At 57.5% G+C, this 19,218-nt stretch overlaps 1 protein-coding gene across 15 annotated transcripts in view; it reads right to left on the bottom strand.

Moving 5' to 3' along the window:
- Positions 1-19,218, bottom strand: part of TNS3 (tensin 3) — a 218,932-nt gene that overhangs the window by 79,681 nt on the left and 120,033 nt on the right. For all 15 annotated transcript variants that reach the window (XM_086697137.1, XM_086697139.1, XM_086697134.1 and 12 more), the window contains 3 exons: positions 9,369-9,498; positions 9,022-9,087; positions 7,534-7,638 (listed from right to left, as the gene is read on the bottom strand). In XM_086697137.1, the coding sequence (XP_086553263.1) occupies positions 7,534-7,638; positions 9,022-9,087; positions 9,369-9,498 (301 nt within the window). The remainder of the gene's footprint in view (positions 1-7,533; positions 7,639-9,021; positions 9,088-9,368; positions 9,499-19,218) is intronic.

Raw genomic sequence — 19,218 nt, 5'->3', positions numbered from 1 at the left:
AACCAGAACCCTTACCGGGGTCACTGCTCCATCACCGTGAGGTGGGACACAACCAGGCGGTCAGCGCAGGCAGGGCAGCGCCCACCTCCGATAAGCCACCCCCAAGTGGCCACAGAGACACGAGGCATGGACAGGAGACCACGACAAAAGTCCGCGCTCACCCAGGAAAAAGGATCTCTTCTATTAGGGGCACAACGCACGTTTCTTGTGCAAGAAGGTCTATGCAATCTGGCACCGGCAAGGTCACAGATAATCCACTTGCCATCGAGGGAGGGGACCTCACCATACCTGCTGTGCAATTAACACTGTCACTGTAATCATGGAAGTGACTCACTGAGCACATGGTATTTCCTCTATGAAGAATTCACACGGAAAGGAAAGAAATCAGAGTTGGAAGTTCTCCGGGGCCTTCCAGGCTTTGCCGGGTTGGAGCCAGCTCTGCGTCTGGGTGTGAGCGGGGGTCCTGGCCTTCTGCTGGACGAGACCCTGGAGATCAGACCCACGCGTCTCAAGCTGGCGCCCGTGCCAGGACTCAGCAGTGAGAAGGAGACGCGAACGTCTATACTCGGATCTGGGTCTCCTCTCTCTGTTTCTAACAGGCTGCAGGTCTCGACGTCCATGCTGCTGGCCACTGAACACGTTCAACATGCGGTTACCTCCCAGCAGCACTCTCTGCCAGTGGGTTTGAGTACACGGAGCCCGTTCCGGCCGTTAGCATGAACCTCTCCCGAAACAACGTGGTCTTTGAGGCTTTGCTGATGTTTGCCCGGAAGGGAGCTGTGTGGCTCAGGGTCTGGAAAGGCCTCAAAACTTTTAGCCCACACAGAGCTATAATTGTGCACACAGGGTGACCCATCTAATGCGGAAAAGACGCGGTGGGCTTCCCGAGTGTCTCTGGAAGCAGTCAGCAGGTGTCACAGGAGTCCTGCAGGATGCCCGGTGGACCCTCACCTGCGGGGTCCAGGCTGAAAGGTCATTCCCCTCACGCCCTGCTCGTCGGGACCTGCTCCTCGTCCAAAGGCAAAGTGTCACTGCTGAAATCTTGCCTGAATTCCCAAGATCAACGCCAGTATATCCGTGGGTGTTTGGTCTAAGGGTAGTGAGAATGGATTCCAGATAACAAATGTGCCACGTTCAATATGGATTTAAAAACAAAGGGGCGCCCGGGTGGCTCAGTCGGTTTAGCATCCGACTCTTGATCCTGGCTCAGGTCATCGTCTCACGGTTCGTGAATTCGAGCGCTGACAGGACAGAGCCTGCTTGGGAATCTCTCTCCCCCTCTCTCTTTGCCCCTCTCTCATTCTCTGTCTCAAAAATAAACTTTAAAAAATTTTTAATTAAAAAACACTGCTGAGCTTTCATAGCAGGACTGTCCTCGGAACGTTTCCACCACCAATCCTGATTTACTTCCATTTCCCGTAGTGACGTCCCCAGAGCCAGGACAGCACAGGGTACAGCAGGCTGTGAACAAGCCATTGTTATGTCAGTATAAACCAACAAGGTAAGTCTCTCCATGCCTCTTGGTTTCGGGGAGATAACCTCCTAGGGACAGCTGCGCACCTGTCCAGGGCCCGTTCAGTGAGGGGGTCACTGACTAAGCAGGTGACCCCACCTTTAGGATAGCCAGGCCGTGGGCAGGGCAGGCCCAAGGAGCTGTCAAGATGCTTGTCCACTGGGAACCGCTTCCTTGGCTTCTGCACCTGCCCGTCACCGCAGACACCCTCCCCGCCCCCCACCAGCCTGACATCAGCCTCCTCTCTCAACCAGACACACCTGTCACCCAGTCATCTACAGGCCAGGTCCCCACCAAGAAGGACCCTTCTAGGCACGGTGCTGCCCTGTAGCGCTAACTCCCTGGCTTTGCTCCCAGAACATGTGTCCTCCATTCAGGGGACAGGGACACAGAGGATGCCACCTTCCCTGCCCTCGATGGAAGCCCCCCTATTCACACACACACTGAGCACTTTGAGGGCACTTGATGCTCACACTGCTGACACGGTGTCACATACTGCCACTAAAACGACCCCAATTCCCAAGAAATGGCTGGATGCTTTGTGAGCCATATGCTCTGCAATCTGGGCTGGACATGCTAAATATAACTCCAGGACAGACACTCTGTCTCACACTTGCTTCTCCCACCATCCTCCCTGCCCCTGATAACAGCTTCCAGAACAAGAACAATAAAACACAGCCACACCCTCTGTCCTTGGACCTGTAGTGAGAATAAAAACCTAATCGTATGCAATTGTGTGTGTAAAAATCTCATTTGCTGAAATTTGAAGGTGATTTCAACTATGTGCTGTCCCAAAACAACCACATGGGCAGTGGCTTCTGACTTCTGGCTTCTGACTTTTAATGGCAGAACCTGGTCTTCAAATAGGACCTTCTACACAATCCCGACAGGGTGGATATAGGAGCCCTAAGGATGGACGATGGGCAGAGAAGATCCCGGCAGGGGAATGGGTGGGGAGGGGAAAGTCATCTCCTGAGGTGCCTTCTGGAGACCGTAGACTTGCAGGACATGAAGCCTGTGCCCAGAGACACCCTCACTGCCACCTGTTACCTAGCAACTCCTGGGGCCAGAGCCAGAGCAACAAGACTATGTGGGCGCGCTGGGGGGCGGGGCGCGCTGGGGGGCGGGGCGCGCTGGGGGCGGGGCGCGCTGGGGGCGGGGCGCGCTGGGGGCGGGGCGCGCTGGGGGCGGGGCGCGCTGGGGGCGGGGCGCGAAAGCGCAGGTGCATCCCAGCCCCCACCCTGCTCAGGCTCTTGCTCTGCTGACCAGATAGTGAAAACTCGCAATCCTTCCCACGTGGGTGGCATCAAACACCCAAAGTGTTGACGGACTTTTCCTGTAGCAAATGTCGTGGCCTTCCTTTGAGAGGTCACTGTCCCTGCTGACTCGACCTCAAACACCTGTTTGCAATGAGCCCACTAGGGACAGAACTCTTAAGGTGCTGGTCCCCAAGGCAGAGTCCCAAGACTGCACTCCAGGTAAGGATCAGGGACAACCAGGAACTGCCAGGCTGTGTAAGCAGGTGCAGCCATCAAAGGGTGGGCATGACAGCCACCCCTCTCACAAAGGACAGGAGGAGAGTACAAGAGGGTATATGTGCGCTGGCCTGACTCCGAGGCGGTCCAGGAGCTGCCCCTGCCTTTCAGACCCCTGTCTGTGTGCACAGGGGACTGTCCTGAGCGCATGCCCTCACAAGGCTGTGTGCAGTAGAGGCCCATGACCCCAGCCAGACCAAGCGGCCTCTGTGCCTGTGCCCACTGTATGTCCAGGGCTAATCTGCTCAACCGAGCCTGGCCGTCCCCAGGGGGCTCACATGTGTTAATGAACGCAAACTGGTCCAAACGTGAATTCTGATGCACGCACTTTCCCAGATGGCACTTGGGCTAGAAAGGCCATGGTCTCTGAGTGACAAGACAGCTCAGGGCCGGCTATCACTCATTAAACTGCCTCCAGCATCACACGTATTCTTGTCATAGGATCCAATCCGGTTTCAAGTTAACATCCAAATGATGTTTGCATATGGTTCTTAGCACAGAGGGTGAAACTCTTGTATTTCAGATAAGATGTGCTGTTGCCCTCCTTCCCAACTGGTGCCTGCTGTCTGGGCAGATTAACTCTCTGGGTCCTGGGATCACACGTGACAGGGACCTTGGGGGCCAGGGACTGGAGGCTCTAAGTCAGGAGAGTAACAGGTAGGTGCTTGCTGAGGTCTGCACAGAGCAGAGCCAGGCCCACGGTCTCATCTGCCACATTCTGACGGACCCTCCCTCTGCTAAGCTGTCGAAGCTCCAAAGCTCACTTTGCTTCTCCAAACGTAAAACCCCAGCATGCTCTCTAAGCGGAAAAGCTTTCAGATCCACTTGTGAAATGCCAACACCTGATATTACAAGTGGATCCGGAACGAGCACACCCTGCTCTTGAGCCAGCTCCACACACTCCGCAGCCACACATTTCCTGCCCAGCAGCCCCTCCGCCCCTCCCCGGAGTGTGGCGGAGCATCCTGCACCGAAGGGGAAGAGGACCACACCTCACTGGGAAGGGGCTGAGGAATCTGAACCCCTTCAGCCATCTGCTGCAGCCCTAACAGCTTTCAGGGCACCCCCATGTCACCCTCCTGGGCCCTCCGGCCAGGTTGTCCTGGACTGTCATCCACCAGAAAGCGGTCTCTGCAGGATAACACTTCCTGATGGGACAAGCCCCCTTTCCCTCCCCCAGCAGCCACTGCTTCCTCAGGCACACCCCACGCTCCTCCACGAGCCTTCCCTCACGCCCTGCCTGCAAGAGCCCCTCCTCTGTGAGTCTCACCGAGTGACTGGCCAAGTGGCAACTTCTCTGAGAGTTTCCTAATTCCCAGCACACGCTCCAGTTCTGGCACATGGTGCATCCTATGGGGACGGCTGGGGGGTGGGGACAGGTGCATGCACAGATACACACCCACCCTCACCATATACAAATACGAGTATATTAGCATACATGCACATCCCACACATATACATATGCATACAAACATATATACACACATATCCATGCATATGTAGTATATTCATATACACACATACACAAATATCCATATATAGTAAAGTTGTATACACAAATATATATACACATGTATGTAAATATACACACATATACACACACGAGTATACACATATACACGCATATAGTGTATTTGTACACACACATATATGTAAGCATATGCATACACAGATATGTACACACATATATACACACAGGTATATACACATGTCACACATATGTACATGTGCACGTGCAGACACACATGCACATATACATAGACACATGCATATCCAAATACACATATACAGAAAATACACACATACCTATGTATACACACATATACACATATGTACACACAAATACATATACACATACGCATATACACTATATTTGTATATACACTCACATAATCATGTACATATGCAGATATATACACACGTGGACATATCTGCATATACATGTACACATATACACACATACGACCACACGTATACACATATACATGTATTCGCACGTATACATATATTCAGATACACACAGATATACACACATATGCACACATGTGTAGATGTGACTATTCAGATACATATACAGAAATACATGCATGTATGTGCACGTGCACACACACACATATATACGTACACATATATACTTCTGTATATATACGTATACTCATAATCACGTATACATGCAAATATATACACACATGCAAATATATATGCTTATGCACATGCACACACATATGCACATACGTATACACACATACACACACATACACTGACATATACACACATACATACATACGCTCATGCACACACACACACACACACATCTCCCCCATCAGAAGGCCTGCTCGCTTCTCCCTGAGCTCCTCGCATGGCAGAAACCTGGCCGGCACGAAGGGAACGAGAGCTCAGGGCAGGCGAGCCATGTGCACAAGGAGAAAAAAAGAACTTGCAGAGGTGGAGGAGACCTGTGGAATGATCTCCTGAAAACAGGCCATTTTCCAGGTGGAGACACAGAGGTTCAGACGAGAAGGAGGCTCAGGAGTGAGCAGAGACCCTCCCTGCGGACAGGGCGCAGGGCTGCAGGCACCCCAGCACCGCACAGCAGAGTTGGCAAGGGCGGACGGGACCGTGACCCAGCACAGCAGCCCTCGGGCAGCAGCACTGAGATCTGCCATCACTGGCCTCTAGGGAGTGACACTCCAGACTCAGGAGGTCCAGCTAGGGCAATCCCCTCCGTGTGACATTCCGTGATGCTCAGTGATGGTGTAGTCATGTATCTTCGAGCAAAACAGGCAGAAAGGTGACACGGCGGGAACAGAAACATTTTCTATGTGGAACAACAGAGTCACTGGGGTCCCAGCACCACAGCCCCTTATCACAGACCCCGGCTCCACTCGGTTCTGCTGTGCCGTGGTGCCATCCACCGGTGCGAGGCGAGACGGGAGACTCCTGCCGTCCCACAGGCGTCTCGGGCTCCCCAGTCTCCACCGACCCCGTGTTAGGGTTCTCATCAAGCCCTGAGCTCCAGGGCAAGTGACGACAGCGTCAGGGGACCCTGCCAGCTGTGGGACGTGCGTGGTGGTCACAGGGACCACGTCCACTCAGCAGCTCTGCCTGTGCAATTACTGCCCGTGGGGAGCAGAAAAGGGCACTGAGAGGTCAAGTGACTTGTTCGAAGTCACACAGCTCCCGTGGAGACGAGGGAGGAACACGTGGGCGGCCAGGGCAGAGCTGCCGCTCCCACTCCCCCCTGGAGGGAGGGACAGTCCCGCAGGACACACGAAAGGCGTGGGAGGAACTGCAAAAATCAAGGCCAGCAAGTAGATTCCACCACCATGACCCTGACTCCATATCTGCAAGTTCACCTACTCACCAAGAATTTTTACTTCTAACCCCAGATCAACACGTGGCATTTTCGTGGCCATCCATGGAGGCGCACAGAGCGGCCACGATTTGCAGTCGTCCCACGTGCATGTTCCCAGCTCTCATGCCATCAACATGCACCCTCCAGTCCTGCTTGAGGACACAGTTTTTGCATGTCTGTGCTCTTTGCTGGTACTTTTAATGTTTATGATGACTCCCCCCTGAAGGGCTGCCCAGTGTCCTGAGCAGGAGAAGCTGAGACGTGCCTTCCAGGGAAAACCCGTGTGTTAGAGACACTTTGTTTCTGCGTGGGGGGTTCACTGAATCAACAGCACAGACTAAACAAGGCCTTTACGCAGAACCGCACGTATGATGGAGTAAAGCACTGATGGGCTTAAGAAAACACAGTGACATGAGGCTCGCGAGAACCCGAAACGCCCCTGGGAGCAAAGGCTGGCGATCACTAATTCAGTGTCACGGAGATTTTACGGAGCATGACCCCGAAATGACAGGGTGGCAGTCCTCCAACACGGGCAATGCCCTCCTACCGCTCCCAGGACCAGGCCTTCGAACAGGACGCCCCCCACGGCCTCCCACCACCACCCACCCGCTGTGGCAGAGAAGCCTGTCGCTGAGTTCCGGCCACCGCCTGCATGTGTGAGAGCACCGTAGGACAGGCTGGGTCTGCTCCAGGAGCTCGCATGCCCGGCCCAGCAAGAACCTCGTCAAGTAAGAAACCAAACAGACACCAAGGTGGAGAAGCACAACGGGGAGAGGAGGAGACACTGAGCTGGCTCTCTGGGCCTCATTCCTGTCACCTGACACACGGTGGTGGGGGGGGGGGGGTTCCCTGCCCATCCCAGGGAGTGCCCCCCCCACCGGCAACGTCCAAGTCAGCCAGCCCAGTGCAGAGACACTGACACCTTCCCAGCAGCTCGCAGCCAGCGCCCCAAGGAGACCTCTCTGCTTCTCACATACTCTCCTGAACTCACAGCCCCGGGGGCTCTGGACCCCGAAAGAGGGCAGGGTTTCTGGCATCCGAGCACACCGCAGAGACATTTCTGATCTAACCGCCAGCAGGCTGCCCTCGCTGCCCCTCCCCTGGGCCCTCACGACGGCTGCTGGACGTACCTTCTCCGCCGGCACTCAGGCTCTCGTACGAGTCCCAGCGGATCAGGGGGTCTGCTGTGTTGAAGTCCACGATCACTCCGTGGTCATTGCACAAGTGTTCACAGCCTGCATGGGGAGGAAGTGTCAGCCACAGCCCAGGCACGCCGCCGTGCGCCAGCCTGGAGGACCAGACGGAGGCATGCCGGGCCTGAGTGCCGAAAGCCAGCGCCAAGACCTGCGTTCCTGCTCCCAGGAGCCTGGCGCTGACCGCAGGTGAGAGTGCTCTGGCTCTCCGTCCGCTATGCACTCAGTCCACTGTGGGCTCTGAGTACTAACTGTGCACACCAAGACCACCCAGATCACTTCCCGGACCGGGACGGAGAGGCACCAAGCAGTCAGCCCTGAGGCAGAGGGCAGAGAGGCACGTTTATGCCCAGGCTCCAGGCTCCCAGACCCCTGCGCCACTCTGCCCACATTCTGGGGAAGCCAATAGTTGTGACCTCACACACCTCGCACTTAACTAGCAACTGAATTAGGGCACTGATCTCAGAAGGAAGGGGACTATCTTCTCTAGCAATTCAAGCCTGAATTAAAACGTTCTCGGGGAGCCTGGGGGGCTCAGGCAGTTAAGCGTCCAACTTCGGTTCAGGTAACGATCTCACAGTTTGTGGGGTCAAGCCCCACATCAGGCTCTGTGCTGATAGTGTGGAGCCTGCTTGGGATTCTGTCTCTACCTCTCTCTGCCTCTCCCAACTAGAGCACACACTCTCTCAATATTAAATAAACATTTTAAATAATAAATCAGTAAAAAATAAATTGTTTTTGAGTATGAATCTCGCTAAAGAAAAGAACCACTCCCCTTGATGATAAAGGGGCAGATTCCTCTATTTTTAGAAAAAAAGGAGAATCTATTTGTTTGCAAATAAATATTTGTACTCAACTGTACTTCTAATCATCTTTAAACACATTCAACTGTTTGTTGGGAGAAAAGTAAACAATCAGCACGATCTCCCAGAAAAGAGGGACAAAAAGCTGAGGGACCAAGGGTCCGGGCTCTTCCTCAGGCAAAAGATTCCCCATGTCTGGGGTCTTACTGATCCAACTGGGCCCTGCTGTCTGTAAGTCACCCCTCACCACACTGAAAACTATCCTATTATTTGAAACTTGGGGGACGCCCGGTGGCTCAGTCGGTTAAGCATCTGACTCTTGATCTCAGCTCAAGTCATGATCTCACAGCTCATGAGATCGAGCCCCGCTTCTGGCTCCACGCTGACAGCATGGAGCCTGCTTGGGATTCTCCCTCCCTCCCTCTCTCTCTCTCTCTCCTTCTCTCTCTCCCCCTCCCTCACTCACGTTCTCTCTCAAAATAAATAAACTTAAAAAAAAATTGTGATGACAATGTCCCAATACGCACAAAGGTGGGAGAGTGTGCCGAGACCCCATGGGACCAGACCCTCCACCCAAGCTGGCGAGCACCCCGCCTCCGCATGCATTCTGCACCCCACCTACCTTGAATCTTCTCAGGAGTGGCAGAGAAAACTAACTCAATCTTGCCATTATCAGGAAAACGGTCATCTGAAAAACAAATCGTGTTTGGACAAGCTTAGAGATGAAGGGGCAAAAAAGCCCATACAAACTCCAGCCAGGATGGCGCCCACACCCACCAGGGCAGGCCCCATGGCTGAGGAGTTCTTCATGTTTCCAGAACATTCTCTGGACCAGAGCTTGGTCTTCTGTGAGACCGGCAGTTAGTGGCAAGTGGGTTCAGCGCATGGGGCGTGGGGAGAACAGGGAGAGGAGCAAACAGAGACCCACTGCCCACTGTGACCTGCGTCCCAGCGGCCCGCGGGCCTCACCTTGGCTGGCGGTGTCCAAATCCTCCTTCCCGAATACCAGCCCGCAGCCCTGGACGGCCCCGGTGTGAAACTGCAGGCGGAAGATGACGTCGCGGGTGGCCGAACGGTACTTCTTGTGGTAGCACTTGATCTGGTGTGAAGAGGGGACACACAGGCCAATTCTTGAGCAGCAGGGGGTCACGGGGTAGGCCTCCCCCCACCAAGCCCTGTGGACCAGCTGCAAATGTCACCACTTCCAAGGGACCTAAGTTCTGACGACCACAGCCATGGCCCGTGGCCGTCAGGCCAATGCGGATACTCTGGTTGCAGAGATCACATCAGGATGAACTTCCCCAGGGTCTAGTAACTCCCTGTGGGGAAGACGTCACTTTCATCCACATTCTCTAGGTGTCACAGGCAGCTGGGCCTCACCATCCACGCTTCATGTGCTAAATGCCTATGTGTGCACTAGGATTTGGAGAGGAGAGCACAGGAGAGAGAGAGAGAGAGAAAGGGAGAGGCAGAGGGAGGGGAGGAGGGGAAGGGGTAGATGAGAGAGGGCCTGGCATTTAAATAACACGAGCAAGGCTGTCCCATATCCTGGACGCTCACTTGAGAGCAGTCTCCAGAATCACCACGGCAGTGATGTGAACTCAGGGCTGCGGGTACCCTGGGTCCCTGGGGACACCTTTATGTGGAAGCCCCCCCTCCCCCACCCAAGGGAATGAGAGAGCGCCAGGGCCACAAGGAGGTCTCCCAGGCCACAGCGGGGTGATGTCTGCAGGCGAGGACCCTCCCCCCCACAAGCAGGGCAGGGGCTCCTTCCCAGGGTGCTCAGCAGCCCAAGGCCAGAAGCAGGCTGGAGTGTGGGTGGCCGGTCCCTCTCCTGTGCATGCCCGGCAGGGTCGGGGGGAGGCTGGGGCTCTCAGAGGCAGCCACGCTCACAAAAAAGATTTTTCTAGGGCAAAGATGGGTGTTAAATATCCAGTACATCACAAAGGCCAACGAGAAGCAGCCACGTGGGCCAGGTCCAGACAGGCAATGCAGGAGAATGCCCCAGCTGAAGGCTCTGCCGTGCAGCTGCCCAGGCAAACTACCCCACAAAGGGAAAGTAAAGCCCCAGGAGCCTGGGCCCACTGGCCAGGAAGCGTGCCCCCCTGGGCAGAGCCAGGCCGTTGTTTCGCTCTGCGTGTCTACAAGGAAACAGTCTGATAAATACACGAAGTGTGAACAGACCGAAGGGGAGTGTTTCGTGTTGACAAACATGCCCGGGGCTGCCTGGTGCATACACAGCCCGACTCGGACCTGGCCTCCATCCTGGCCTCCATCCTGGCCTCTGTCTGGACCGGCCCAGAGCGTCTGCACCAACCACCACGAATTCCTGAGAAATGGGAACTCGGCAATCTGCTTTCAACCAACAATGGACCTTCATCCACAGGGTCTCCTCCTGCAGCCACCTGGGGTCACAGACTCCTCAGCGGCGCCCAACCGAAGGCCGATGATGGCTGGACTTCCTTCCAGAACACGCCATGTGCTCCTCCCCTCCTGCGAGCCCTCACCTGCACGCACCCCAGGGACTGTGGTCTCAGCAGAGGTGCCCACCCACCCGGACCACAGAGGAGACCCCCCAGGAGGCCCCCCCAGGATGCAGCAGGTCCCCTGGTATCCCCATCTCTCCAGGAGGACGGGAGCCGCACCTGACAAGTAGGGGTGACCCAGGGAGAAGCGGGGGGGGGGGGGGGGTCCAGGCTCACTCCAGGCCAGTTCTTAAATCTTTCTAAATGCCGAGGGGAGGGGCGCCTGGGTGGCGCAGTCGGTTAAGCGTCCGACTTCAGCCAGGTCACGATCTCGCGGTCCGGGAGTTCGAGCCCCGCGTCGGGCTCTGGGCTGATGGCTCAGAGCCTGGAGCCTGTTTCCGATTCTGTGTCTCCCTCTCTCTCTGCCCCTCCCCCGTTCATGCTCTGTCTCTCTCTGTCCCCCAAAAAATAAATAAACGTTGAAAACAAAAATATTTAAAAATAAATAAATAAAAAAATAAATGCCAAGGGGAACCAGAGCTTTAAAGAATGTCCTGAGGGTGACAGTGCCCCGCCGCCAGCCCGCACGGTCACAGCGCAGTGAGGAGCGGCCTTGCCAAGCGTGGGCGCCGAGGCCTGCGTGCGGGACCCCCAGTGAACAGGGGACGCAGCAGGCGCTGGGCAGATAAGCCCCTGCGCCCATTAAAGGGCTCATCCTGCAGCCAGCACCCCCCAGGCCGGGCCCTGCCCTCCCCGGGGACCCCAGGGGCTCCCTGCGCCACTCACCACGACTCAGCACAGCCGCACCACACACGCCGTGTGGCTCAGTCACAAATCGCAGCCCCTCCGAGTGCCAGGGAGCGGGGAGGCGGAGGTCACCATGCCTGGGGCAGGGTCCGGGATGCGGATCGCCCTCCCCAGGCTGCCAGCTCCCGTCACTTCCCAGGGCCAAGTGTGACTCTGGTGTCTGAAGACTCCTGGGTTTTCCCAGGACAAGGTCTCAGAACGGAAGGAGGAGTGACCTATCCACCGTTACGGGGCAGCTGCCAGGTCCCGCTCTCCCACAAGGTGTCCCGTCCGCAGAATCCTGACAAGCCAGCTGGCAGACACCCCAGGCCTCCCTGCGCACCTCTGGAGGCTTCGCGCTGAACCTCTCTTCCCACAGATGGGGAGGCACCCGCCGGCCCCCCCAGCCCGGCCGCCTGCCCTGGGAACAGACGCCAGGTGCCTCCTGAGGACACAGAAAACCCCAGGAGCCTTCCTGCACAAGGTCTGGGCAGCCACCACCACAGAGCAGCTCCGACCCAGAGACGGGGCCTACACCCGCCGGGAGCCCTGCCGGGGCACGGGCACCAGATACAGAGCCCGTAACCATCCCCCGCCCAAGCCAACAGGTGTCAGCATCGGCGGCGAGAGATGAGAATCCCGCTCCTCACACTCGGGTGAACGAACCATCGGCAGCTACTTGACGTGAGCGCCCCAAATGCCCCCTCTAAGATACCAAGGACAGCACCTTGTAACGATCACAGTGACCGAGGCCTGTAACATCCCCTTTGTCCCTCTGGGGTCGGTGAGTTTCCACAATACGTCCATCCCCTGCCTTCAGATTTTAGAATATGCATGTCTGAAACAATTCAAAGCGTAGCAGCCTGGACTCCATACAAAAGGGGGAAGGACATCCGTCCACCACAGCCTGTCCCCAAAGCCACAGGGGGGCACACGGGTGTGACACAAATGTCACAACCCACCAGGAACTCTTGGGTCGGGGGAAGGAAGGCGCTCAGGTGGCGCGTGGATTTCTCTGGCGGCACAGCGGCTGTTCAAGCAGTGACCTCCCGTTTCCATCCCGAGGATGATCAGCTCTCACGACACATCCATACAACACGCGAGCCCAGACGCTATCAGAGGCTGCAAGCTTCTAGAGGGAGGGGGCCCCGGGGGACGGGTCTGAGCGCTTGGAGCCTTCCTTGTCTTGACGAGACGATCCGGAAACCGTCGCCCAGCGTAAAACCCACCTGTGCCCTTGAGCGGTCGGCGCTTGGCCCTTGGTCCCCCCGCACCGCACACCGTGTGTGCAGTGGTGGTCCCATCCGCGACAGAATTCCAAATCACACATGTCATGGATCCATCTGGTGGGCAAGGAGCCGGTAAGCTGACCTCCCTGCTTAACACTTGGGCTGCACGGATGTGTTTTTAATTCAAACTCTCCATCAACAAGAGAACGGCGCCTTGGACCAAGGGCTCAAAGCTTGAGGACGCAGCCCCGGGAGCACCTGTGCCCAGGTCAGAGGCCAGCCCGCAGGTGTCCCCCTCCTCTGCCTGCCACCAGCCCTTGTCTGAGGCAGCTCCTACTTGGAGCCACCTCCCACGAAACATCCCAGCGCCCACCAGCTTAGTACAAACAGCAGAAGAAACAGGACCCTCGACACTCCACCAGAAAAGAGTCCCCCAACTGCAACTCACTTTGCTGGTGGTCCCGGTGATGGCCGTCCAGATAGGCTCAGAGGACAAGCTACAACCTCACACTTGAAAGACTGAAAACCATGATCTCTAACCCTGGTAAGTCTGAACACCCACATCATCCAGTGCCAACACGAACCGCAATTTCGAAATGCCATAATTCGTGTCCACACCCATGGAAAGGTCAGCAGGTGCTGCCTATGAACGAAAGCACAGCCGTGGAGCTAGGACCGCGGTAAGGATCAAGCCCCAGCCTGGGTCTGGGAGGTGGCCCGCACAGTCAGGGAGGAAGGTGTGCGCACAGAAGTCACAAGGAAACACAGAGGCAGGCACAGTGGGAAGTGTGTGGGAACTGCCTGCCGGAGGAGCAAAGTCCACAGAGGGAGCTGAGGACACGCACAGAAGTGCCCCCAGTGGGAGGGAGTAAAGGACAGTGCTGGGTGTCCGCAGCAGCTCCCGGAGCAGGCGTCCCCTCTGTTTAGAAGTTTGGTCACGGGAGCAAGGTCGTGGAGCCCCACAGTCACTAGGACACAACGTGAGTGGCCACAGGGTTTGCACAAGCAGAGACAGCAAGACCAGGCACGCCGGACGGGAAAGTGTTTACAAGCCCATCAAGGCCCTGGGCCGCGGCCAGGATCCCACTGTGTCCGCACCCACGCGAATTCCTAAGCGAGGTTACATAACGGCCTGGCTGTGCTCACGGAGCTCTGGCCTCCTCCCCGAGGACCTGAGGCCCTGCCCTTCGGAAGGGGTGGACCTGAGAGATGGGAGGGTCAGGTGTGCAGAGGGAGGGCGAGGGGGTGGGCCGGCAGTGCTCAGGCGGTCAGACTGCTCCCTTGGCCTCACCAGGACCAGGGCCGAGCTGCACCCTCCCCAGCACTTTCCCGGCCCATCAGAGCCGATGCGGCCCGACTTCCCGCAAATGCAGCCCCCGATGTCTTGGCTAACGGGTCTCGGGTGAGGAAAGGGGCAAATCTATCCAGGCACACTTACCAGATCAAGGAGGGGAAAACCCAGAGGGCGAGATGCCTTCGGGAAGATGATGACCGAGGACAGTGAGCCAGCCCTGGGAACTCTTCCCACCTTCGAGGGCAGGAAGGTGGGCTCAGCGAACACCAGACCGAGAGCCAAACCCGCTACAGGTGTTGGTGGTGAACCCGTAAGCGCCCTCCCTGCTCCTCAGCACACTGTCTGAGTCACGGCTGTCACCCAGTTCTTGAGTGGAAATGAAAATGCCTTCATGAGGGAAGCCCTGTAACTCAATCCCCCCGGGCAGGCGACCTGGGGCTTCTCCAGGCTCCCACAGCAAGGGGCAGGAGCAGGGGTGGCTCGCACCGCCCTGGAGACGCTCCACCAACCTCAGGGAAGTTTCTGTAGCATCTTTCTCCCGCGATGATCCCCGAGGTCAATTTCGGGTGGAACCAGAAGGCCTGGGGCTCCAAGCTACCGCACAACGTGCACCCACAGATGACGACCTCCAGGCCAGCCGGCACCTCTCCCGTGACACCCCCGGGATGCTCTCCCCCCGCCGGACCCTCACGTGTCCCTCCATTGAACAAGTCATCCGCCTGCTCGTTGCACTCAAAACGGGGATGTAACTCTTGGAAGTGCGGTCTGCCTGTGACTGCCTTTCCTGTCCTCTGGGCTACGTGCGCTGCCGCGAACGACTGAGGTGACCCATCGTCACCAGCGGTTCTTGATTTCACTGCTAATCTCGCTGGGATAGGGCTGCGAACGAACACAGGTGTCATGGGCTGGGTTGTGTCTGCCCCCCCCACAAATTCACATGTCGAGGCCTAACCCCCAGGACCTCAGAACAGGCCTGTGTTTGGAGACAGGATTCTTCAAGAGGAGATTATGGTCAACAAGGTCACCAGGACGGGCCCTGGTCCACTGCCTGGTGTCTTGTAAGAAGAGGAGTTCTGGGGCACCTGGGGGGCTCTGTTGGTTGAGCAACCAACTCTTGGTTTCGGCTCAGGTCATGATCTCACTGTTTGTGAGATCAAGCCCCACATCGGGCTCTGCACTGACAGTGTGGAGGCTGCTTGGGATTCTTTCTCTCTCCCTCTCTCTCCTGCTTGCTCACTCTCGCTCTCTCTCAAAATAAAGAAACTTAAAAAAAAAAAAAAAGAGGGGATCAGGAGAAGGACAGCACAGAGGGACGACCACACTGGGACACAGGGAGGAATCAGCCATCCATACACCCAGGAGAGGCCTCGGGAGGGACCATCCCAGACATGCCTGGATCTCAGACATCCAGCCTCCAGCGCCAAGAGAGAAGAAATGTGTGCAGTTTATGCCCCTGGTCTATGGAGCTTTGTTAAAGCCAGCTGGGGGGCGCCAAGGAGGGCTCAGTCAGTTAAGTATCTGAGTCTTGATTTCGACTCAGGTCATGATCTCACAGTTTGGGAGTTTGGGCCCCGCATCTGGCTCTGTGCTGACAACATAGAGCCTGCTCGGGATTCTCTCTCTCCCTCTCTCTGCCTCTTCCCTACCTGTGTGCGCGCTCTCTCTCTCTCTCTCTCAAAATAAATAGACACATTTTAAAAAGAAGAAAACAAAATGAGACCCTCTCTTACACTCGTGTTTCTGAGTTGGGTCGATTATTCCTTCCTGTACTCACTTGTTTATTAAATACTTGCTTGGGATTCTCGGTCTCTCTCTCTCAGCCCCTCCCGTTTGTTCTCTCTCTCTCTCTCAAAAATAAATAAAAAAACACTTAAAAAAAAAAAAAAATAGGCCAGCTGGGAAACTAACCCAAGAGGTTCAGATCCTATGTTACTGGGAGACAGATTCCTGAACTGAACGTCTCAGGACTCACTTCCGTGAACGGCACAGAGAAAAGTCACTCCGTGTGATGGAAAAATACCCCTTCCCAGCTGGAGCCCCCGCACCCTCCTTGTATCTGGTAACGCTGCAGAGAGCAAGTGCAGAGGGCACAGAACTGAATTGTAAACACAGGAAACATCAATCAAGTAACGGTACTGACAGTGGAGTCCTAAAATTACCCTGCGGCAGGAACACACAGAGGTAGGGGAGAGGCCGCATCAGGGCACAAGCATCTCCCGGGAAAGCAGCTGGGACACCTTCGCAGGCTCTTCTCATGGGAACACAAGCTCATAGACAGGGGCCAACAGGATACCAAACACTCACCCCGGGAGAGCCCCAGAGCGCCCGATCCGCACACTCCCTTCTGCCTCGGTGCGAGTGCCCCTGGGGCTGCCAGGACCCATCCAGTCGCCGTCCCCTCTCCTGAAGGCTGGCAGCCCCAGGCACAGGCTCATGAGGTGGCCTGTGGTGGAGACCTGGCTGGCCAGCGTGCTCTGGCCTCTAGCCTCAGGCGTGGGCCCAGCGGCCACACTCACTGGCTCATAGCAAAGCTGAGCCATTACTCTCGACAAGCACGATGACCAGCTGTGCACAGACAGGACTAGCACCGGGCCCCGCACCATCCAGCATGGGATACAGAGGCGTCTCGGGTGACAGATCACAGATCACGGCCTAAAGGGGGCAGCTCAGACACCCCACCTCTGATGGATAAGACCCGAGGAAAGGGGCGTCTGGTCACCAGCAGAATGAAGCCTCTCAGGGGACAAATGATCGAGGGGGCAGGAAACCCCTCGGAGCCCCCCGCCCTCCCCGCAGGAGGGTGCTCAGCTGTGGCAGAGCAACGCCGCATGTGGACAGGGTCACAGGACGTGGAGCACGGCTCTGGGGACGCACAGCGGCTGTGGGCTCAGGAGGTGCACGGGCAGCTCAGGACTGGGTGAGATGCGGGGCAAGTTCACACTCGGCATCCAGGGGACAAGTGGGCAGGCTCCCAGAAACCAGCACGATGGGCGCTGGAGGCTGGTGGACACGGGCGGGGGGGGGTGGACCTGGGGGCCCAGCACGTTGCAGAAGGGAGCGAGGGGCAGCGTGGACCTGCAGGGAGAGGCGGGGAAGACAAGGTGCGATCAAGACGGGGGTAGGGGGGGAGTTTGATGGATGGTCAGGAGCAGAAGGGGCTTCAGGCCAGGAGCCGAGGGAAGAGAAACCTCTGGCCGGGACCGAGGAACTTGCAGAGACAACTAGACGGGGAGGGTCTCCAGGTCTTGGCCAGAGGCCAGGGGGCTGGGTGGGAGGGGACCCAGAGAGATCCAGAAGGCCGGGCAGGCAGGAGACCCCAGCACAGCCCTGTCCCCTCCCCGAGGCCCCCTTCTCGGCGGGAGCTCCAGGCCTCGAGGTGAAGTGGGGTGGGACAAATGGGGGCCCAGACAGGCCCCTTCCCCTGTGCTCCTGGGGTTGGCCCCACTCCCCACCCACATCCGGCCCCCTCGAGTCCCCAGCACAGGGTTCTTGCTGCCACGCGTCTTCTCGTGGACCCGCCACTCGACCCACACCTGTCTGTGCTCCCCCGCTTCGTGACACCGTGGTAGGTCTCGCTTCACAGATCCCCAAGGACCGTGAGCATCGGCCGCACAGCCCCCTCCTGACGGCCCAGCTGCCAGCCCAGTCTGGCCTCATCCACCCAGGGACCCGGGGGCCCCCGCGCCCACATCTGTGCCTCTGAACACCTCTGCTCTGCCCCAGCAGCTCACAAGTGCGAGCTGGGAACGAAATAGCCACAGAAGTGCCCCCTGATCGCTTTTTTGGACTTCCCGCCATAGCAAAGGAGGCCCAAGGAAGAGCCAGACGCCGCAGCGAGCCCCTTGCAGCCACTGGATCAGATCACGAGTACACCTGAGAACCACGTGGGCCAGTGCACGCGGTGACAGGCACCTGTCACGCAGCCGTAGGCACCCAGAGGCACCCTCCATGTGAATGCAGCACAGGTAGAAGCGTGCCCAACACACAGGATGGCTTCCAGCTGGAGGGACGTCACGTGGGCAAGCTCGCCGTGTGACCCGCCAGCTCTAGGCACCCGCGCATCGGCCGGGCCTCCCGCCCCCGCCGGCTCCCCTCCCGACCTGCCTCCCGGACCCCAAGTGCCAGACCGGACCCCTCCCACAGCCTCTCACGCTACCTCTCAGCTGCATTCCAGCTGACCCGCTCCTGAGGTTACCTTGGGCCTCCAGGGGTGGGACAGACACAGGCACGTGGCCGGGGCCTGCGGGGTTTCTGGGGTGAAGGCCGTGGAGCCAGCCATCCTAACTCACCTGACCCCCTCACCCCGTGGAGGTCCTCACTTAGCAGAAGGGGCCTTCGAGCTCATGGAGGCGGGCCTCCGAGGCCACCCGGACCCTGCAGGCCGAAGCGCTGGTGGGAGCCCAGACACGGGGCCCAAAGCCAGTCCTGGGGACGCGGCCAGTACCCACGTGCGGCCGTTCAGTGCGGCCCCGCTTCCCACCAAGGCAGGGTCCTGACCCCTCTGTCCTCCCTGCTGCTCACACTTGCGCTGACAAGGGTGACCCTCCAGGGTGAGCGGCATGTTCTCAGGTGGCTGAGAAGAGCTTCGGGAACGCCAGCTTTCCCGCAAGAAAACTGCAAGCCTCCAAGCCCACACAATCTGGCAGCAACTGACTGTCACCCAGACATCGGGACACACCCAGCAAGCCTCTGGCGCCTCGAGGCCTGGGGACCCCGTGCCCTTGCCACATGCCTGCACCCGAGTCAGACCACCCTTCCGCCCGCCCACCCGCCCGCCCGCCTCACCCACCGTGGCCCGTCCTGGGATCCGTCTCCCACAGAAGGTCCACGGCCCCACCAGCCTCCTCCGGGACGAAGATGTCACCCTGTCACTCCCTTCCTTCCTGTGCCACACAGAGACCCAGAAAGCTCAAAACATTCAAAACAGGACAGTTGCGTAAATAAATTCCTGGTAAGGAAGGAAGGAAGGAGGGAGGGGACGGGGAAGGGTGTGGAAGGGGGGAGGAGAAGAGAAGGAAAGGAGGGAGGAGGCGGGGATGAGGGAC

The sequence above is a fragment of the Puma concolor genome, chromosome A2 (genome assembly GCF_028749965.1).
Source record: "Puma concolor isolate L17-30 chromosome A2, mPumCon1.1.hap2, whole genome shotgun sequence".
NCBI classification, from domain to species: domain Eukaryota; kingdom Metazoa; phylum Chordata; class Mammalia; order Carnivora; family Felidae; genus Puma; species Puma concolor.
The sequence above is the reverse complement of the archived record's forward strand: the minus strand, read 5'-3'. Positions and strand labels throughout refer to the sequence as shown.